The sequence below is a fragment of the Lotus japonicus genome, chromosome 3 (assembly GCF_012489685.1).
Source record: "Lotus japonicus ecotype B-129 chromosome 3, LjGifu_v1.2".
In the NCBI taxonomy this organism is placed as follows: Eukaryota; Viridiplantae; Streptophyta; class Magnoliopsida; order Fabales; family Fabaceae; genus Lotus; species Lotus japonicus.
The window spans coordinates 16302155-16324820 of NC_080043.1; the positions used below are offsets into that span (position 1 = coordinate 16302155).

A 22666-nucleotide genomic window follows, 5' to 3' on the forward strand; every position below is an offset into this window, starting at 1 on the left:
AAGAATGATTTTTTGAAGATTGTTTTCATATGTACCTTCATAACAACAATCCTAGCCAATGTAAAGGGTGGGAAACACTGTGATGGACATGTATAGGATGCTCCGATTTGGTTTTGCAGTGCTTATTTTGTTAATACATATGCACTTATGTTATTTGGTTAATACATGTTATTTTGGATCTATTTATATTATTGGGTCATTCATATCTCCTCACCAAAATGATACATGCATTTATGTTAATTGGTACATGCACTTATGTTATTTTCTTACTTTGCTAAATGATGGTTAATTTTTTTATAACACGAAAATAATTATTATTGGGAATCAATAAGATTAAGAAAAGAATAAAACCTAAACAATTAACAATAAATATAAAAAATCTGACACTAGTGTCACAAACTTGATTATTTTCATAATCTTCATAGTCTTGTTGATTCACAATAAATCACATGTCTTTTATTTTGCTCACCAAATGGAGGTTTTTTTTCTTTGAAATTCAAATGGAGGTTAATATCTTGTTAAAAGCTTGTCAAGGCTCAAGTTTCACGTGAAATTAGCAAAGTTTCACGTGAAAAGCTAGTGAAGGCTCAAGTTTCACGTGAAAAGCTTGTCAAGGCTCAAGTATTACTAATTGTGACCGGTAATTAACCAATTGAGACTGTACAACCATGTCATAAAACTAGGTATATGAAAGCTCCAACTGATTAACTATATAACCTGATACGAACGTATATGAAAATTGTAACGACAATACAACTTTAAAAGACTTAAGTGTTTCTAAAACAGAACGCAATCAACAAACACAATCCACAAAAGCTAATTACTCCAAAAACCTTACGCTCCATCAACCCTTACCTTCTTGCTTACTTCGAGAATCCTTATCCCTCTTGAGGTGGGTTTTGATAAGGTCATTTTGAGGGGAATCATAGTTTGCCCTGACTTGTCAATTCTCGATAGCATGCTGCACTACTGTGTGCTGTGTGTGCAGTCTGGTTTCATTTTCCTCTAACATACCGAATAGTGAATTGTGTGCCTTGGTCTGCACACTATTTCTTCACTCTGCTAATTATGACCAAGAGTTTCATGACATGAGTATCCTCGGGTGGACCCAAAACGTTGTTGATACAATTAACGACAACATAATTGTCGTAGAAAAGAGTGATTTTTCGTTGATTCTTGAACATCACATACTTCAGCCTTCCTTGTTCGCAAGCTTTCGCCTCCCCGTACTGGATCTTCCACTTCTTCGAGACCTTTTGGTCGAAACCGTGAAGCTACTCGTCATCTTCACCCGGAGAACCCCACCCAACCACAACTTCTCATTCTTCTGCTCTGAGGCATCAACATTCAATGTGTAGCCTTCTTCTACTTTTTGCCAGCAGGCTTGGACTGGGGTAGCGGCGACAAAAAAGAAACGCCTCATTGTCGCCCTTGAAGCCAACAGGTTTGAAAATATTTTTACCACACAAATATTAAAATCAAAATTCTCATAATCAAACACACATCATTATAAATAAGGACAACGTCAATTTTCCGCTAAAATAATATTCGATAAATAGTAAGGGTTTTTACAGTGGCGTTCCATTTTCGACCGTTTCACAAGACCCTACTCCTCCTCCGAAGAGTTCTCATCATCATCCGAAAGGTCTCCCTCAGAAAAACCAGAAACCTAATACACATTATACAAGGCAGAAAACAAAACGGTGGGAAACCACATAAAGTGTTTTACAAATGCATTCAATTATATCAATTTGTTTTTCCAAATTAAATATTTTACAATAAAATATAGTTACCAAAACATGCAAAATTGACAAATTCTAATTATATAATATATACACTATTGGGGCATTGTAACTAAACTCAGAAATAAACTTGCGCAAATGCTAGACCAACACAAATCTTTGTCAAAAGTCACTTATATTAAGATTATTATCTTTGGATGCCATTTAATCATTTTAAGACAAAAAGAACCAAATTTGTATTTGTAATTTGATCAAAATCCGGTAATAGATTTTAATGGGAAAGTGTTCAACTTGTATAGTCTATGCATAATTCTAAACTAGGAAGAAAAAATTCAATTTATATGCAGTTCTCATTTAAATTCATTTAGGCTTGGATGCAACTATGTTAACATAGCTGAAGATGATTGTCGGGCTTAAATGGTTTGAGATGATAAGATATGCTGCTAGTGTACAAGCTAAAAAGGATAGATGTAAGGTTATCTTGAGACGAAAGATTGGACCAAATTTGTCTATTGTCCCAAGTACTTGTGATATTATTTCTGGGATGCTCTTCTCTAAATTCTTCCTTGTTATAAGGTTCCAGACGTTTTGGTTGTCAGTATATGCATGCACATTAGTGTAGCCCAAGGAAAGAATGTAGTCCAGGCTTTTTTGGTCCCCATCCCTCCCGCTTCCAGCACTTGAGTTTTTCTAACTATCCCAAGTTGTATGATAAAGCCATTTAGATAATTCCCCCTCGCATCACGGATTACCCGTGCACAACATCCTAATCCATTCGGCAGTACACTTGCATCTGTATGCCAGAAAATGAGTTCCTCTTTCTTTCCATCAAAACAAAAGAAGTTACAATAAGAACACATGTTTTTTTTCAGTCCATGAAGGTAATCAATTCAGTCCAGGAAGCTTTATGTCTTGGGTGTGCTTTAGAGGAGGAAATTGTGTTCCATATTCTATTTTCTTGTGCTTCTACCTGGACAGTTTGGGTTGAATGTTGTAAGTGGTTGGGAATTGTGGCAGCAATTCCTAGTACAATCGAGGTCATTTTCTGCAGCATGCTTCTTTGAGGAGTTCAAAATTGCAGGTTTAGGCTTTGGGGGCAATTTGGGGTACTGTCTTATGGTGTGCTTGGAGCTGCAGGAATGACATTATTTCTCGAAATGGTTCTTACAATGCAAAATAACTCTTGGAATCTATACAATTTAAAAGCTAGAAATGGTTGAGAGCTAAATGCACTGTCTGCATTCTTTCTAATGGGTAATTGGTATGTTGAGATGGAGGATTGAGATCTGCTGCATCTGTTAGCATTTGTTACAATTATGCTTGACTTGTCTTAATTTCTGAAGTATTTACTGTATTGGTACTTTCTTTCTTGTATTATGGGTAGAGCACCCCTTGTACTCCCATTAATACAATTCTTTGCTTATAAAACAATAAACTCATTCAATTATATCAAAAAAATCCATTTTAAATATTCTTATTTTTTTAATCCCAATCTTCCCATCGCTGTGTGGTGAAGGAGGATTCAGAGAAATGTCGAGGGTTGGGAAAACTAACAGTGTGTGGAGAAAAACAAAGGGGAAATGGATTAAGGTTTAGAGGCATTACTGGGTTTGGGTTTGGTTATGCTCTTTCTCCTTATCACTCTGTGTGGAGAAAGGGGATTCATAGAAATGTCGAGGGTTGGGAAAACTAATAGTGTGTGGGAAAAAACAAAGTCAAACTTAATTACAACAACATGACAAATTGATGAATTATGATTAGATGACTTTTACACTATTGGCGCATAGTAGTTAAACTCTGAAAGAACTTGCAAAGTGCTAGGCCAAAATTTATCTCTGTCAAAAGTCACTTATATTAACATTATTGTCTTTGTACACTCACTTAGTCATTTTAAGACAAAAATAGCCAAACTTGTAGTTGTAATGTGATCAAAATCCGCTAACATATTTCAATGGAAAGTGTTCATTATGTACAAAGTATATTATACCTAATTTTATGCTTGAAAGAAAAATTAATTTTAATTTTTTGAAATAGAGATGTGTTTCTTATGTGAGTCATGTGAGAGTTGTTTTGGATCTTTTAATCTCAACCTTTAATTTTGATCTAAAGGTTAAAAATCATTCATCTCATTCTCACATAAGAAACACATCTCTTACTAGATAAGCTCTCATATATAGGATGTATCATGTGGGAATAAAGCTTTTATTTGAGAATGAGAGAAGTTATTTTGAGCCATTAAATCTAATCATGAACGGTCAAGATTAAAATAAGAAGTCTATGTGAATTTTTTAAAAAGTCAATGTCATTTTTAATTGATCATGTGACAATCACATGATAATTAAATTCTTTAAATATTGATCGTTCATAATTAGATGTAATGGCTCATAATGATTCTCTCACTCTCAGATAAAAGCTTCATTCTCATATGATACATCGTGTGTGTATATATATATATAATTGATGATCGAAATTTATATTGTATTTTTCCCTTTATTTTCTAGTCTCTTCATTAATTTTTCTTAACTTTGTAGTTCTTAATTAGAGTCTTTAGTTACATTTATGTCTTTTGGTATTTTAGAGTCATCATTTGCATAATAGTCCCTTTTGAGTCTTTTATTGCACTTTTAGTCCTTAGAATTGAGTCTTTTTGCATTGTGGTCATTGGTCTAGCGTGCTAGAGGAATTAAGGGTAAAATGACAATTAATTATTCTAACTTGTGATGAATATTCAGCTGACCCTCCATGGCTTGATGATCATTATTTGATGTTTTGTGGTTAGAAAGATGACTTGATGGTGTGTTTAGTGTGCAACTCACATTTATGGCTCTCCAAGGAGGAATGTAGCATTGTCCATGGAATATTTTGCTGAAGAATTGCAAGAGTTGATGATGATAAAAGACCAAGAGGTTTCAAAACTGAATAATAAAGAAGAAAAGAATTGTTGAAAGGACTTGAAGGGCATTTAATAGGGAGTTTTGAGCTAAGGAATGAAGAGAAGATGTTGTCAGCGAGGTTTTGAGCTAAATATGTGCACGCACATGCGTGCCTAGTCAGTAGCTTGGCACATTTGCACGCACGTGGGTGCAGAAGTGGCATGCACATGCATGCCTGCTCGACAAATTTTTCCTATAAAAAGGACTTTTGTATTTTAGTTTCATATCTTAGTTTTTCGAAATAATAGCTTGTGTAAGGTATTTTTGGAGCCTCTCTAAGGCTTCTTCTCAGGTTTTCCTTAGCCATGTTTGGCTAAGTTTCTTTTAGCATTTGGGATGTGGATCTCTAACTTGTTTATGTTTGAGTTTATGAGTTTTATATCGAATAAGGTTTTCTTCTGTTGTTACTTTTGGTTGTCTTGCATTTTGTAAAAAACAACCTGATGTCGAAGCAGATGTTGTGACATGTACCTATGTGTAGCACAGGACATCAGTCCATGACTTGGAGTGCTAATGTGTGCCCTGAAAATCTAGTGAAGATTTTATTGTGATTACTTACGGTTTAAGTAACTGTATACTGGTTGTTTATTGTGGGCTGATTTATTTTTTGAGGCAATCTCTGATTGAGGATATGTCTCTATTGTGTTAATGGTGATTGAACACAATCATCATTATGGAAGATTGCGTTTTGATTTGTTGTTGTTGGACTACTGCTTTAGCATCTAGAAACCCTAGCGTGGTTGCTGAAACTTATAAATATGAAGACCTAAAACGTGAAGACTACTGAAGCTTTTGAGAGAATCAGATCAAGTGTTTTAGGGTTGTGATTTGTGCTAGTCCTTGTGTTTGTTGTGAACAAACCTTGCTCATTGATTCTATAAGGAAAGGTTGTGTTCTGTGTTCTTGAGTGTTAAAACTCTGATTGTTGTTGTTCTTACCAATAACAGTGGCAGTGGTTGAGAGAAAGTGAGAGGGACTCTCATACTTAAGTCGATATACCAAGTAGAAATACACTGGGTAGATTAGGAAGAAAACTATGAGCTGTGGTGTTCATGAGTGTCTGTAGTTCCTATATCTTGAGATAGTGGATTTCCTTTCTTTGGGTGAAAACCCTCCAGACGTAGGTGAAGTTTCACCGAACTGGGTTAACAACTTTGGTGTTGTGCTTTGTTTATTTTATGCTTTTATTGTTCACTGTTATTCGATTGTCAAAGCAATTGTTGAAGCATCGCGTAGGACATCTGCCATACGGGAACTAGAATTTCATCTTCTATGAGTTCATGTTCCCTATTTCAATATTAGCTTGAATGCATGCAAGTTGTTTTACTTATTCTTTGAACAAATGAAAGTTTTGTTTAGAATAAGGGACTTGGGATGGGATTTATTAGTGCACATGCACCTTAGGAATGAGGGTGGGGACTAGTAGTTGATGGTCTGAACTGAGAACTTCATCTTTAATTAAGTTACTCACAGGTACCTGAGGATACAGACTAATGAAATTTAATTGAAAGATTTACTTGACTTGAGGAATCAACACTTAAACTAGGCTAGATCGACAATATAATGAACTCCATGAAATTCCATATACTCTATTTTATGTGAAGCATGACGTGTTTTGGTGAAGCTGAACCCAAATGTTTGCTCTTAACATAATCTCTTCTTTGATTCTACAAACTAAGTTCTTTACGAATCAAACTTATAATTTGTCTTTACTTTCTTTTGTTCTAAACAACTTTTACCTGTGTGAATTGGTATTTCCCCAATCCTTGTGGTTTGACAATCTTTTATACTACTTCGAGCGTACCGCATACTTGCGGATATCGTATCAATAACATTGGAAAAACCAAACAAAACTTATACAAGGTGGAAAAAAAGGAGGAAACCCGCGTAAAGAGTTTTACAAATGCACTCAAGTTTTCCATTTTGAATATTTTTACAGTAAAATGTAGTTACGACAACATGAAAAATTAATGAATTTTAATTATATAACTCTTACAGTGTCGAGGAATAATAATTAAACTCAAATAGAAACTTTGGCAAGGGCTAGGACAAAATTTATCTCTATCAAAAGTAACTTATATTAAGGTTATCATCTTTGGACGCCCACTTACCCATTAGGGTGGACCTTTATTTTTTGTGCACCGGGGCTCCAAAGGTCTATTAAACTTTGCACTTGGGGTATTTGAGAATTTACCCCTTTTTCTTCCTTCTTCAGAATGGGCACCACTCTACCTCTCCTCCTCATTGTCACCCTTCGAACCCACAATCTTCCACCATTAGCTAGCCCCAGCCCCTTTGTTATTTGGAGCTCCGCCCTCGACTATAGACGCAACGTGACCTACTTTAAACTTGTCGTCGATGTCTCCACCACTTTCAGTTGCTCCATCCCACCGAAAGCTTATGCACCACCATCGTTCACCCAACATTCATCTTTCTCTTTCTTTCTCTCTCTGAAAAAATCAAATCAGGAGGATGAAAGGATGCAAGTAGTGACGCGATGCTAGATCGATGCGCGGTGGGAGGATGAAAGTGAACAATTATTTTCTCCACGCTTCTTCCACTGTCGCAGTTGAAGAGATTGTAGGGTTGGAGCACGAGAACATAGTGAAGAGATTCGACCCAGCTCTTAAGCATAACATATTCTGGTTTTGCGGCGACTCTCAGACTAATCAACAACTACACATGCAGTTCCTTCTCCTTGAACAAGTTCAGTTTTTTAAGGTGCATGGCAAATCTTTGTTGCAATGGGAACTCGTCGACGTGGTTGATGCCGAAGGGGAAGTAGAACGAGAGCAGGAGCAAGAAAGGGCAGCAACAACAACATTCACGATTGTGTCTTTTTTGTGTCCTTCCTTCTCCCGCCGATGCTATACGCAACTTCTTGGAAGAATTTGTGATCAATTTACTTTTTTACCCTTTTGTTATTTAATCAATCTTAACCATTAATTTTAAGAATATTATAGAAATCTTAAATGTAATGATGTTAAATCATTGGTGTGCATCGATGGAAAAAAAAAATCAAAGTCCATCCTAAGCACAATTTGGGGAAAAAATCGGTTAACAGTTTTCAATGGAAAGTGTTCATTAAATATATAGAGAATCCAAGATTCTTATACTCTACATTGTTTTCTCAGGCAACACTCCGATTTTCTGTGAAGTTCTTGTTCCTCTTTCACCTCAATCAATCAACACAGAAGAAATGGAGTTTCGGAAGATAAAGGTTGACAACCCCATCGTCGAAATGGACGGTATGTTATGTGCCCACTTTGCATCTCTCACTCTATTGTGCGTGTGCTTTCTATCGGCGGATTGTGATAATTGTTAACTGATCAGAGATGAAAAAGTTTTGTGCTTTAAGCATCTTCAGGAACTTAACTCAAATGGGTGTTTCATTTTTTTCTTAAATTCAGTGTTTTGTATATCATGATTGAGAATTTGAGTTTTGGGGTTATTAGCATTCAACTTTTGTCTTCTGCATCATTTGATGTTTAATTTGGCTGGGGGATGTTTCATTGAATTGAGATAGAGCCATGGGAGAGAGGAGAAGAGCTCTTGGGAGAGAAAAAGGGAGAAGCAATGTAAGGGGGGTCATATTATTCAACTGATATGAAATAAGGAGATCCATGTATATGAACATAGTAGCAATAGAACCTAACAAAATAACTATAACAACTGAATTGAAACTTACAGACTAACTATCTAACTGTAGTCCCCGAAGGATAGCTCAAGTGGTAAGAGCTAGGGACATAAGGGTTGGGTGGGATGAAGGGTGAAGGTCCAGGGTTCGTACCTTGAGGAGGACTAATTTACTAACATTACTAACAACTAACATTTGCCTATCAAAAAAAAAAAACTATCTTACTGTAACACACTTGCTATGCTTAATACCCCAAGAAGCTGGTGGTGAATGGTGTGATATACCAAATCAGAGCCAGCTCGAGAATAAAGAAAACCATTGAAGGCATAAAAGCCCTGAGTGGAGCTCGGATACTATCTCAGTAAATTGAGATGGAGCCATGAGAAGGACAGAAGAGCTCTTGGGAGAGAAAAAAACGAGAAGCAGTCCAAGGAGGATCCATATTGTTCAACTGATATAAAATTAGGAGACATCGTACAAGTATATTTCTGCAGTAGCAATGGAACCTAATAAACAAACTATAACAACTGGACTGAAACTAACTCACAGATTTGGCTAAAAGAATAATAACTAACTAATTCTAATACACTTGATGTGCCTAATAATATGTATTAGAGAACATCTTTTGACTTTCACTTTTTTTTCTCTGAACAATCGTTCATTGTTTGCACATGCAGGAGATGAAATGACACGAGTAATTTGGAAATTGATAAAAGATAAGGTAGGATGTCTTCTTGAACTAGTCTATTCAATCAGTTATACTTATGATTTAATTTTCTAACTTCTACTTTTTGCAGCTTATTTTCCCATTTTTGGAGCTCGATATTAAGTATTTTGACCTTGGCCTTCCTCATCGGGATGCCACTAATGATAGAGTTACCATTGAAAGTGCTGAAGCTACACTCAAGTATGTGCTCTAATATTTTCCTAAGTGGCATCTTTGCATATCTTTGATCTTCCGATTGTGTATCATTTTGTTGTTGTTATCTGTGTCACTCTTTCTGCCTTCAATTTTATTTATTTCTTCCATGATTATTATTAAGATCAACAACAGAAGTACTATTAAGTCTCGAAAGGAGTCCACCCTTGTCATGTTTATTTCTTCACCCAAAAGAGCTTGAAGTATTCAGTACATAGTCATGCTGTTTTTTCACGTATTTGGATTTCAGCTAAGATATCCCATTTATCTAAATATTTTGGAGATATCTTTGTCGGCCAAAATTTCCATGAAATTGTGGATAGATTATGCAATGGTTGCTCTAATGGTTGAAATATTGTTTTTCATCCAATGGTGCATCTGTTTTTTAGCATTTGATAACTAAATTCAGATTTAAATGCCTCCACAGTGTTAGTTCAACAGTAGATAAACCATTATTCTTCATCAAAGCTTGAAATTGGTGCCATGGGGTTTCCCTCTTGATGTGTGTGTGTTTGTGATATTGTTTTTCATCCAATGGTGCATCTGTTTTTTAGCATTTGATAACTAAATTCAGATTTAAATGCCTCCACAGTGTTAGTTCAACAGTAGATAAACCATTATTCTTCATCAAAGCTTGAAATTGGTGCCATGGGGTTTCCCTCTTGATGTGTGTGTGTTTGTGTGTGTGGCATGTGCTACTATAACAGGGTGTAGCCTTCCCTCCCACTAGTAGTGGCGCACTGTAGCTGAACGGCCTTCTTTTATATTTAATGATAAAAGGATTATTTAAAATGGAGATGAAACAATAACACCCAAGCCTTTTCCTACTAGGTGGGATTCGCTACATGAATCAAATGAAAATATATGAGTGTTCTCTCCAAGCACCCAAACCACTTAAGACAGGTCACTGCCATCTTTTCTACGATGGAAGCTACCTCAACTTTCGCCCTAATGATTTCATTCATAATCGTATCTTGTTTGTGTAACCACTTAACCATCGTGACATTCTCAAGTCTAAATTGCCTTGTATAATCCTAATGTCGTGTCTTGTGCAACATTTTAATGATTTAGACAGATAAGAACTAAATATTTAATATTCTAAATATTGTACTGACAATGCTATAGATTACTGAATTGTTCGAGAGATCGAAGTTAGAACAAAAGAAAGAATGCTCAAACAAGAGCTAATAGTTGGTTCATGACATGGTATGACAGCTTTGTGACTAAAGGGTCTAAAGTTCGATCCTTGTTTGTTGCCCCATTACTCTAATAAAAAAGTTGAATTTCAGCACATGGTAGGTGGGTCTGTACATTGTCCACACTACAAGCCCAATGAGCTCTTGCATGAGGGGGGTGTTAGAATATAATATAAAAACCATTCATGGTCTTCGCCCAAAGCTTTTAGAATAGTTGGTTCATGACAAAACTCAACTATTTTTTATTTTGAATGTTATTATTTTTCAAATTCCGTGGAGTAGAAAAGCTGTCATTGTTTTTGTTTCTGTATTAATTTTTAAACAAGATTCTCTTATGTGCTGAGGCCGCTTAATATCACCACGGGATTTGCTTCCCTTTCATTGTAGGTATAATGTAGCTATCAAGTGTGCAACTATAACTCCAGGTATTCATATTTTTCCTGATCAGGAATGATGATTACATGCCTTTCCAGTTTCCATGTCAAATTAACTCAAGGCTTTGTACTAACATGTTGCCTATGTGTTATAATTAAAATTCACATCCAAAGGTTTTATTTTTCATAGATGAAGCTCGTGTCAAGGAGTTTAACTTGAAACAAATGTGGAAGAGCCCAAATGGGACAATTCGTAACATTTTAAATGGTAACTAAACTTTCTGATGGTTCTTGTAACCCTGCTTTATGTTCCGGTTATTCAGCTGACATCTTTGGGAACATTCAATCTATGTCCTACAGGTACAGTTTTTAGAGAACCGATTATCTGCAAAAATGTTCCTCGTCTTGTTTCAGGTTCATAAAAAACTAGCACTTATTTGATATTTGAATTTTACTTTATGATAGCAAGTGTTAATTACTATCTGGCTATGATTCAGGCTGGACAAAGCCAATATGCATTGGAAGACATGCATTCGGTGACCAATATCGGGCAACTGATACAATTATAAGAGGACCAGGAAAGCTAAAATTGGTGTTTGGTAAAGTCACTATCCAGTCAACTGTTTCTCATGACTGAATTAGATCTCAAATACAGTCTTGATGAAGCTGCAAAATTTCTCCACAAAAGCCGAAAGCTTTTCTGTGAATTCATAATAGACCAAAGAGGTCTACAAAATTTTGAAGTATCTTACAGAATTTAGTTGTTCATTTACAGAACCTAGTGGACATGAAGAAATTAAAGATCTAGAAGTTTATAACTTCGATGGTGCTGGAGGTGTAGCTTTGTCCATGTATAATACTGATGAGGTTTGCATCTTGATGACCCTTCTTTTTTGTATTCTTCCGTGAAAATTATTTTAACTACCCCGGCATTTATAATATTATGCTGTGTTGTTCTGGAAACAGTCCATTCAAGCTTTTGCTGAGGCCTCGATGAACATTGCTTACCAGAAAAAATGGCCTCTCTATCTTAGCACTAAAAATACCATTCTCAAGAAATATGATGGAAGGTATGCTGATATAGTTGTGGTTCATTCTTCTTTATACTTTACTTCTCATTGATTCTAATTGAGATAGAGCCTGTTTGGATACGGACTTATTGGGGATTATCTACTAGAAAAAGCACTAGATAAGTTCCAATAAGTGTTCTTTGGTTCGCATCCAAATGGGTTCATACTATTATAATTGTAGTTGATCAGACCCCCTCCCCCCCAAAACTCATTTTTAACTCTTTGCTTTTGTGAAGATTCAAGGACATTTTCCAGGAAGTTTTTGACACACAATGGAGTCAAAAGTTCAAAGCTGCAGGGATATGGTTAGACCATTAGATGAATTTCTTATCATACTGGTCAAAACCATTTCCATAAGTAGATTGATAACTCACAATCTTGATTCCCAGGTATGAACACCGTCTTATAGATGATATGGTTGCGTATTCTCTTAAAAGTGATGGAGGTTATGTATGGGCCTGCAAGAATTATGATGGGGATGTGCAAAGTGATTTCATAGCTCAAGGTAAATTTCTAAGCACTCTTATGACCTTCACTTAGTTTTTAGTTCTTGAAAGTCTTTTTTCCTTCCGTTAAAAAAGTGGATGGGCCAAGATTTTCAGAAATTCATGGCCAACCAATTTGTTGCTTAATATGATCTGAAGAATAGTTTCCATTGAACAGGATTTGGTTCTCTTGGCTTGATGTCATCAATACTGGTATTGCATTGTTTCAGTTTTCTCGTCATGCATGTCCTTATTTTGTTTCTATCTGTCCTTTTGGTTACATCTCTAGCATGGATGTTGAAGAAGCTAAATTTGGTAACAGGTTTGTCCAGATGGGAAAACCATTGAATCAGAGGCAGCCCATGGCACTGTTACCCGTCATTATCGAGTTCATCAGAAGGGAGGTGAAACCAGCACAAACAGTATTGCTTCAATTTTTGCCTGGTCGCGAGGTCTTGCACATAGGTAAGTATTGAAATTGAAACCCATCTGATTAATTTTCTGCACTCTAGATTCCATAGAATCAGATCTTTTTCCATTATAGGTTTATAGCTCATAATGTAGATGGTAGGCTAAGTAGATTAAGGTGTTGGTTTATGCTTTTTCTAAGAAAGAAATTTATTTAAAAAAAATGTTTAAAAAGAGCACTATAATTAGAATTTTTTTTAAGAAAGTAAAAACCTAAGACAAAGATGTCTTATAGTCCTCCCAAGATAAAGATGTCTTTAATTAAGAAACAATTTAAGGTTCTATAATAATTTGATAAGCTTAAAAATTTACTGTTCTATGTTTTTCCAAAATGGATTCTCGCAATTGATTTAAGTCCATGTCTTTTTCTAGCAGAATCCTAGAAAAAGAGTGACTGGTCATTATAAATGTAGAATTGGTAATTTATACATGGCTCAATGGTACAACTGCAGTTGAGGATTCAAGTCCATGTCTTTTTCACCAGAGCCTATTTGGTTTGAGAAAACACTCTTTTCTTTTTATTTTTGTGAAAAATAGCCTGTTTTTAATTTTTTACCTAGTTTAAAATATTTATAAATTATTTTAACTGTTTACTATACAATTTTTTAACACAAAAATGTCAAAAAATAAAGTGAAAATATGATGACACATTTGTAATCATTAATGATAAGATATAGAAAACTTTTGTTGGGAAGCTTATTCAAGCACAAATAAACTGTATCATAAAAATACTTTTTTTCAAAGCTTTTGCAACCGCACCCTTATCTTTGCAGGGCAAAGTTGGATGGAAATGCTAGATTGTCGGACTTTACTGAGAAACTGGAAACAGCATGCATTGGAACAGTTGAATTGGGAAAGATGACAAAGGATCTCGCGCTTCTTGTTCATGGACCTAAGTAATTTCTGGAACTTGGATAGTTCTTTCTGAATGCTATATATCTATTTAGCTGTTTATGCCTTTTAAATTAAGACTTCTTGCTATTTATCTTTTTGAAGGGTTTATAGATCCCAGTATTTCAATACTGAAGAGTTCATTGATGCCGTAGCGGATCAGCTGAGAACAAGATTATCTACACAAGCGAAGCTATAAAGTTCAAGATGAATGTGTCCAATAAAAAATAAGCTCAAAGGTTTCCAGCTATCATTTTATTGCTAATGCCTTTGGATTAAAACTATAGATTCATCTTTACCCAGAGTTTCAAATTGTTGTTACACCTGCGGCGAAGCCAGAATTTTTGTTTAAAGGAGACCAAGACTAAAGAGTATATTACTTAGTAAAAAATTATAAAATAGCCCATGCAAATTTGATATATAGCTCTTAATGGAGCCTCAAATTGCCTGTTTTAATGTTTATTTTCTGGTTCTTGGGGCAATTTCTTGGAAGGTTTTGGTGGATGTGGTGAGAAGCTTGCTCCCAGGTTGTGCTTAGGGGTCGGCTCTTTGCCAGTGGTAATGGGTCTCCTTGCTTGTTGGGGGGAGTCGTCTTCCCTTGTCCTGGAGCAGGTGGTGGGTGGTTGTGTTTTTGACATAGGTTCTGTTTTGCAGTTTGAGTCTTTTTCTAGTTCTCTTCTTGCTCTTGGAAGAGGTGACGTCGGAAGGAGAAGGTGGAGTGGCGGGACTAGAGTTCTCCGTAAATACCAGAGAGGAGGACGGGACAAGGAAAGGAGGAGGAGGAGGAGAAGGGGGGGTGTTGTCGTCGCGTAGGGAGGGAGGCGTGACGACCATCAAAGAAAAACCTTCAAAGAAAATGAAACTGTGTTTTGCTAGCTTCTTCATTTTTGAAAAAATGAGAGCCTCCCAAATGAATAAATCAACCCGTGAGGGACCTCTGTGTTAGGGGACAACTTTCCCAATTCAAGTCACACTGTCCTGTACTTCATATCACAATTTCTACTCAAGAGCACACCCTGCATCGAATTACCTTTCAAGTAGAGAACTACCTGCAATGCAACTTCCCAATACATACTCTGGTTTAGGTTGTTGTATGGACTGGGACAAAATGTGAACACAACATGACAGTTTTGATCTAATGAAAAAAAGATAAATGAAGCATCCTACCAACTTGCTATACTAATCAGGATGAGAAAATTCGAAGTCCTTGGAAACGATGAAATTAGCATTACATTATCACATATATTTCCTAATATGACTTCCCTCATACCCAAACTCTTGTATAAATTGTCAAAAAATATTCTGAAAACTGAAATCTTTTTAAGCTATAGTACTACTCTCAAACAAAAATCATGTTTTTTTATTGAATATACAAGTCTGTTATGTTTACAATTTTTAGTTCTCTTAGATGCCTTAAAATTTTCTTTTGGTGAAAAAGCAATACTTTGTACAACATATTCATTTCGAATAAGTATGTTTCTATCACTGCTAAAAATACTCAAAATCTACATAGGAATCAGGTTTGCTTTTGCTGTTTTTATCACTAGCAACATCTGCAATCTTCTTATCAGCTGCTGGTGGTGGTGGAGTTGGGTCTTTGCTAGCATACTTGGAAAAGTCTATGGCTTCTGGTACATGTGGAGGTACTGCACATCTAACTAGAGCCCAGTTCACTCCCTCAAAAAATGGGTGTTGTTTTATCTCAGTAGCTCCTCTTTTATATGCAATTCTCTTTTGAGGCTCTTTCACTAATAACCCTCTAATAAGATCACGAGCGTTAGAACTCACTTGGGGACCGTCGGGAAACCTCAATGGTTGCCCAACAACATTGAAAAGTGTAGCTTTGTAACCTGAACCTTTAAAAGGGGTTGTTCCATGCAACAACTCATACAAGAAGATCCCAAAAGTCCACCAATCCACTGCACTACCATGTCCCTCTCCTTTGATGATCTCAGGAGCAAGATATTCATGTGTTCCTACAAATGACATGGAGCGGACATTGGTGGGTTCTGCCATCAGCTCAGGAAGACGAACTCCCCCAACTAGTACACCAAAATCTGATTTCGCCTTGCGGTTCTTCTTCGATGGCAAAATGCGGGGGAAGAATCCTGATGATGTTGGAGCACTGCCTTGTGCTAGTTGCTCATCACCTAACATGTTCCCAGAATCGCCACTACCACTATTTCCTGTATTGGTAGATGAAGACTTGACGAGTGTAGGACATACCGAGCAGCGAAGCGATAAATCAAAATCTGAGAGCATGATGTGCCCTTCATCTCTGACTAAAAGATTCTCTGGCTTTAAGTCTCTGTATACAATTCCAAGCATGTGCAGGTACTCAAGTGCTAACAAAACCTCTGAAGCATAAAACCTATCACAATAAATTTTAACCTGAGATTCTTGATAAATTGTAAAATCAAATGGCTAAGTGGCTAACAGATAGGGGGAAACAGTTATTGTTAATGGGATAATGTTTAATAGCATGTTTAGATCATGGATACCCACCAATTAGAGTTTTCTATAAAGTTAAGAAAATATAAGTGAGGTGGTTACAAGTTTTCATGGATACCCTTTTAGCTGATATATCAAAATTTCGTTGGTCGGACAGATAAATGAGACATAGTTTGGTTGGGGATAAAATATTTTGATCCAAAATTTCTTGGAAAAATTATGTGGAAAATGTGGAAGCATGGAAGGAAAGAATAGTAAATGCAGCAACCAAATTCCACATACCTTGCAGCTTCTTCAGGGAAACACTTGTTTGGTTGCTTCTGTCGAAGAGAATGAAGATCACCCCCGCTACAGAACTCCATGACCAAGCAGTAAAACTTGTCAGTTTCGAAGTAAGAGTATAAAGTGGGCAAGAAGGGGTGATCAAGAAGTCCTAGAATCTCCTTTTCTGTCTGTGCTCTCAGGAGCTTGTTTCTGCTTATAAGAGCTGCCTTATCCATCACTTTCATGGCAAAGTGAGCATTAGTCCCTCTAAGTTCTGTAAGATACACACTTCCAATGTCCCCATAACCAATGCGCTTGAGAAGCCTAAAATGGCTGAGATTGAGAGCACCACCCCTGGTAACAAGGTATTGATTAGGTTTTGTGACATGTTACTGAGATACTGGTGCATATATTGATGAGATTTTGTGACATATTATTGATATATTGGTGCAGATATTGATCACACATTTGTGACATTGATGCAGTTGTGATAATATTGAATATTATATATATCATAATATCATATATGTTGTAATCTTATAATATCTCACCTGGAAACCCTGTTAATTGCATCCCACCTTACATCACCACCTGTGTGTGGCCTCATGGTTGCACTAGTACTCTCTAAACTGTCGCTGCGAGAGCTAGTCCCACTTCCCAGTCCTTGACTGGTACTCTTTGCATGGGTAGAGGCTCCCTTTGAAAGTCCTGTTGGAAATACTGGTTTGGGAGAGGTAGGATCAGAACTTGGAGGCAATTTTTTCTTTGGACTTAGGCGTTGTTGAACACCAAAATCAGAAATGTTTCTGTTTGTTGGTGCTAATTTTGGAGGATTTGGTTTACTTGCCGACTTTGCATCAGTTTTAGAAGCATGATCCATATGTTCAGAATCCCTTGTTGAATTATCAGTCTTGGAGAATCCATTTTCAGCTTGATTCCAGCTCATGGGATGAGTTGGTGAATTATTTTCTGAACTTGCACAACTATGAACTTTATCGTACTGCTTATGAGGCTTGTCTGAAAAGTTGTTATTCATCTGCATTTACGGATGACAAAGTATTTATCATTTCTTACAATCACTAAGTGCATCTTTAGATACACGGTAAAAAATCACGGTGAAATCAAAATATTGGTGGACGGTCACAAAAGCTAAGGAAATTGCTTGTCACCATATGATTTGGATCAACTTTTATTTCATCATAATCAATTTTGGAATGCACTAGCTAAGATTCTCTCTATATTTGATTCTTACAGAAGGGTTTCCAAACAAAAGAATGCATGTCATAGTTTTCTGTAGAAGCCATGGTTGTATATGTGTTATGATTGATTTTGGTAAGCAATTATGAATACATTTGGAATGAATTACAATGATGAAAATCTTACGTCTTGTGATTCCGGCATTTTGAAAGGCTTTGACTCCATCATCAATGGACAACACAGTAACACCCCTCAAGAGGAATTTCTGCGGAGAAAAATAAAATAAACTCATGAAAATTAGTAATGGGAATCATTGATTTCATGAGAATAAATAGCCTTATCATTGAACATTGCGATACCATATGATATAAATGTCAAAAGCTTCATAAAGAACCAAAAACTAAGTTCATGGTATCCACGTAGAATCTAATGCAGAGATTCAAAGTCATAGTGTAAGTATAATTATTATTTTTATGATTGGAAACCAAATCATTATTAATATACATAACAAAGATACTTGAACAACCCCATTGAGGCATATATACATTATAGATTGATGAGATCAGGCATGAGAAAAGAGAATTCAGGACAAACCTGAAAGTCAGAAGGGGCATGAATCCTGATAACTCATCAGGCTATCTAAGAGGTAACAATAATGTTTGTCAAAGAATATAACCGCATTCCATGCAAGAAGAGAAGAGAAGAGAGAAATGTAAGGGAGAAAAGAGGAAGGCAGTTAGTTTAGGCAGGAAATGACATGTGGGTATTGAAAATGAGCTGGTTCCTAATTGGGCCACCACACATCATACAAGACACTTAGATATCTTGAGGGGAGGGAATTGTGGAGCAAGGGGTAGAAGATAGCAATATAATTACCACAATTAGGAAAAACCAATTATTTAAATATAGAAAAATGGTAAATCAAAACTATATGAAAAATCTATGTGATCTTAGGGAGTACAAGTGCTTCATATAATAGAATGATGAGGAGAGGAAATAGTCACTAGTATGAATGGGTAGGCGTCATATTCTCTTTGAATGGAAATGTGGGTTTAATTGCCTCCCTCTCATATCTGCCCACTCCTACTGTGTCCTTATATTGACACTAATTAACATCAATATAGGTTGTCACCACCATTCCTTAGCTCCAACATAGGAAAACCAGGTTTCTCATAATGCCATTTGATTTTTTTCTGTGAATAATGCAATTTGAATTGGAGTTACCACAATGGCCTGTTTTAATATTTAGATGGGGGAGAAAGGTTGGTTATTAGTTGGAAACTGAAAAACAACAAAGTTTTAGTCTATCTAGTGTAGGCAAACTAGGCCTACGTAAGTGTGAGAAAACAAGTTTGTGAAAACTGAAAAGTCATTCATTAGGAGGGATGATTATAGATTCTAGAACAAGATTAGTCTTCAGATTTAGGAATTTAATATTGCGGGGGCAACATATAAAATAAACTTAAACTTGTAGTATTAAAACATAATATGCTTATGCTACTATTAAAAATTGAATACACATCATAATTATTATATAAGACCTTTTCATATTTTAAAAACATTGTGTAGATAAGATTTACACTTACATGTAGCAACTGGGATCGTGGTGGGACGACGCTAAAAATTAGAATTCAGGAGTCACCAGCAATATTTTTAAAGCGGAAAAAATATCAGAAAACTCATAAGAATTGATTTTCTAAATCATATATGGATTCAGGAGTCGATTACTCGTGAGAAATTACTAGCACCCCACACGACGCTCGTTTATAAAAATTACTTCTAATTAATTGTGTAGAATATTATAGAATTTTATTTGTTTTATCCCAAGGAAATATTTCAATATTTTATAATATGTTTCCCTATTTAACATAATAGATAAAAATGATTATTTACAAATTCGATCATGAAAAGCTTTTGAGGTTTGCGCCTATATATCCCTCTCTATGTGGTGGGATCTTCAAGGCCACGTGGTTCTTAAGGTTTAAATTGATTTTTGTTTGGGGTGCAGGAATTGATTCTCGGTCACAGACATCAAGACAACATAATTATGAGAGAAAATCTTGAGAAAGCTTGAAGAAGCTTGACTCGAGAGGCTTGAAAAAGGTGGAGCTTGACTTTGAAGAGCTTAAAGAAACTGAAGATTGATTTTGAAAGGTTTGAAGAAGTCAAAGATTGACTTTGAAAGGCTTGAAGAAGTATTTTGGGAGTTTAAAAAAACTATCTATTTTTGGATTTTTAGTGGGAAGTATTTAGGATTTTTTATATTATATTTTAATACGTTTTAATAAAATATAAAAATTGAAAGTTTTATAATAAAAATTAGGTGAATATTTTGTGTTTTAATTTTTTATATCAAATATATATTTTAAGAGATTGTTATCTCATCTTATTATTTCCTATTGTCTCCTAAGGATTTTTATAAAAATATAAATATGTTGATAAAAACAAAGAACTTATGTGAAGAATTAATGTTTTTGATATGACCAAGACCTTTTTTTTGTTACATGTGGAAAGAAATATATACAGACCAATTAATTTTGTTTTAATATATGTTTTCTATTTCTATTATTTTTTTAAATTAAATACAATCTAGTTAATGCCTAAATCAACAACAAATCTAATTATGCTTAATATTGGTGTTTCTTTTCGAGATAGCAATGTGGTCGGCATGGACATGGTGGCACGTGATGCCAACACTTAGGTGATGGTGGGCGGCTGCAACCTCATACCCATTCACAATTCTATCGCTTGCAGAGGCGGCGTGTCTGAGGTGGAGCATAAGGTTGAGCATGACTTGGGCTTTTGTTGTGTGTGTTTCGAGACAGGTTGTCTTAGCTTTATAGCAGTGGAAAAGGGGAGCGATGCTCGTATTTGGGTTCTGTTAGTTTATCATTTGTTAGAAACTCAATGATGTATTTGCTTCGTTGCCTTCTAGCTTTTGATTAATACAGTTTCATTTTTTTTAAATTAAAAAACAACAAATCCCTATCCTAAAATTGAAAAGAGAAGCACAGCTGCAAGACGACAAGTGGAGGAGAAATAGAGTAAAGGAAGAAAAGGGGAAGAGAGAGAAACAGAAATTGAAACGAGTAATCCAGGATAGTGATAATTTAATTTCTGTATGACTCAGGGAAGTGGTTAATCCAGACATTTGATTGGTTGTGATGATGTTTTTCGTATTTAGCACTTAAATACATTTAAAGAGCATACAAAACAAGTAAAGAAGAAGGTATATGAGCAAAAGTTGCATGACCAAGTTCACAAATAGAATCATACTAGCAAGTAGCATGAAAGCATTTGCGTATTGTGCTAGACAAATCAAGAAAAGAGACAAATTAAACAAGTTAAAAGTGCTAAGAGAAATAGAAAAGATGAAGAGAGAACATAAGAGAAAGATGTGCTAGGGTTTCATTGGAGGTAAATAATTGTCTAAGAGTATTACAATAAGAGACAAAGCAAAGTTTAAATAGGTCAAGAGTAAAAGACTATACTACCCATAAAACATAAATAATTAAATAAGACAATATTATCTAACATCCCCCCTCAAACTCACGATGCATCAACTGGAACAGGAAGCATCGAGAGTTTGCCAATCAAGAAACGAAAACGCCTAGCAGAATGAGACTTAGTAAACAAGTCAGCAAGCTGCATGGAGGAGGACACAAATGGCAAGGTGATAGTCCCCTACTGAAAATGATGTCTAGTGAAATGACAATCAATCTCAATGTGCTTGGTGCGTTCATGAAAGACTGAGTTGCGAGTGATCTGGATGACACTCATATTATCACAATACATAGGAGTAGGTGCAGTGAGAGAAACACCCATGGATTCAAGTAGCCATCGCAACCAAACAATTTCTGCAGTAGTGGATGCCATGGCACGATATTCAGCTTCAGTAGAAGATCGAGAGACAACAACTTGCTTCTTCCTTTTCCAAGAAATAAGAGAATCTCCGAGGAAAATGCAAAAACCAGTGGTAGATTTCCTATCAGAGGGTGAACCAGCCCAATCAGCATCAGAGTAAGCACGCAGCTCCAATGAGGAAGAAGAAGGGAATAAAAGGCTTTGAAACTGAGTGTCTCGAAGATAACGAAGAATGCGAAGAACAGCTGCCCAATGAACTGTAGTAGGGGAGGAAACAAACTGACTAACAACATGCACTGCATAGGCAATGTCGGGTCTAGTAATGGTAAGATACACCAAGCTGCCAACAAGAGTGCGATACAAAGTATGATCTTCCAAAGGAACACCATCAGAGGAGTTATATCGAGTATTCAGTTCAAGAGGAGTGTCAACTGTTCGAGTATCAGCGAGACGAGCTTGTGCAAGAATGGTGGAAATGTACTTTGATTGAGAGAGGAGATAACCTCGAGGGGAATAGTCAACCTCAATTCCCAGAAAGTAACGAAGAGTACCCAAATCCTTCATCTCAAATTGTTTAGCCAATTGAAGTTTCAAATTCGTAATCCCAACAACATCATCCCCAGTAATAATCATATCATCAACATAAAGAGAGAGCAAAATACGACTATGAGGAGAGCATTTGACAAACAATGCAGAGTCATGGGGGCTGGAGGTGAAACCAAGGGATTCAATCACAATGGAAAACTTCTCAAACCAAGCACGAGGGGCTTGCTTAAGCCCGTAGATAGCCTTCTTCAACTTGCAAACTTCACCTGGATTATGAGAAACACCTGGTGGAGGAACCATATAAACCTATTCCTGTAGATCACCATTCAAGAAGTCATTTTTAACATCTAGTTGGGAAATATGCTACTGACGAACAGACGCAACTGCAATGAGGGTCCGAATAGTGGTCATTTTAGCAACAGGAGCAAAGGTTTCTTCATAATCCATACCATACTGCTGAGAAAACCCCTTAGCAACCAAACGAGCTTTGTATCTCTCAATTGACCCATCAGACTTGGTTTTGATCTTATAAACCCAACGAGAACCAATTGCAGTTTTTCCTGGTGGAATAGAGACAAGTTCCCAAGTATTTGTCTTATGTAGAGCAGAGAGTTCTTCTTCCATAGCCT

The 22666-nt window shown here is 36.1% G+C and overlaps 3 protein-coding genes across 3 annotated transcripts; 1 reads left to right on the plus strand and 2 right to left on the minus strand.

The window, feature by feature from the left end:
• The first annotated feature begins 7675 nt into the window (after positions 1 to 7675).
• LOC130745287 (isocitrate dehydrogenase [NADP]-like) lies at positions 7676 to 14134 on the plus strand. Its single transcript, XM_057597460.1, has 15 exons — positions 7676 to 7923; positions 8990 to 9033; positions 9110 to 9219; positions 10815 to 10852; positions 10992 to 11069; positions 11162 to 11215; positions 11299 to 11400; positions 11577 to 11668; positions 11768 to 11871; positions 12108 to 12176; positions 12261 to 12376; positions 12535 to 12569; positions 12679 to 12821; positions 13598 to 13720; positions 13821 to 14134. Exons 1-15 carry the CDS (start codon positions 7875 to 7877, stop codon positions 13912 to 13914), a joined length of 1251 nt encoding a protein of 416 aa, XP_057453443.1. The 5' UTR covers positions 7676 to 7874; the 3' UTR covers positions 13915 to 14134.
• Positions 14135 to 15033: 899 nt separating this feature from the next.
• Positions 15034 to 18429, minus strand: LOC130745286 (serine/threonine-protein kinase RHS3). Its single transcript, XM_057597458.1, has 5 exons — positions 18222 to 18429; positions 17814 to 17892; positions 16982 to 17466; positions 16449 to 16784; positions 15034 to 16086 (listed from the first exon to the last, which is right to left on the minus strand). Exons 2-5 carry the CDS (start codon positions 17853 to 17855, stop codon positions 15204 to 15206), a joined length of 1746 nt encoding a protein of 581 aa, XP_057453441.1. The 5' UTR covers positions 17856 to 17892; positions 18222 to 18429; the 3' UTR covers positions 15034 to 15203.
• Positions 18430 to 21311: 2882 nt separating this feature from the next.
• LOC130743681 (uncharacterized mitochondrial protein AtMg00810-like) lies at positions 21312 to 22337 on the minus strand. Its single transcript, XM_057595912.1, has one exon. It carries the CDS (start codon positions 22335 to 22337, stop codon positions 21312 to 21314), a length of 1026 nt encoding a protein of 341 aa, XP_057451895.1.
• Positions 22338 to 22666: the final 329 nt, after the last annotated feature.

Excerpts from the sequence above, each read along its gene's own strand:
- LOC130745287 (XM_057597460.1), top strand. The coding sequence starts at position 7,875 with ATGGAGTTTCGGAAGATAAAGGTTGACAACCCCATCGTCGAAATGGAC. Across the intron at positions 9,034-9,109 it reads GGAAATTGATAAAAGATAAG|CTTATTTTCCCATTTTTGGA; the intron begins GTAGGATGTCTT and ends TACTTTTTGCAG. Across the intron at positions 12,570-12,678 it reads GCTTGATGTCATCAATACTG|GTTTGTCCAGATGGGAAAAC; the intron begins GTATTGCATTGT and ends ATTTGGTAACAG.
- LOC130745286 (XM_057597458.1), bottom strand. The coding sequence starts at position 17,855 with ATGATGGAGTCAAAGCCTTTCAAAATGCCGGAATCACAAGAC. Across the intron at positions 16,785-16,981 it reads GCAATTAACAGGGTTTCCAG|GGGTGGTGCTCTCAATCTCA; the intron begins GTGAGATATTAT and ends CCTTGTTACCAG. Across the intron at positions 16,087-16,448 it reads TTCCCTGAAGAAGCTGCAAG|GTTTTATGCTTCAGAGGTTT; the intron begins GTATGTGGAATT and ends TTATTGTGATAG.
- LOC130743681 (XM_057595912.1), bottom strand. The coding sequence starts at position 22,337 with ATGGTTCCTCCACCAGGTGTTTCTCATAATCCAGGTGAAGTTTGCAAG.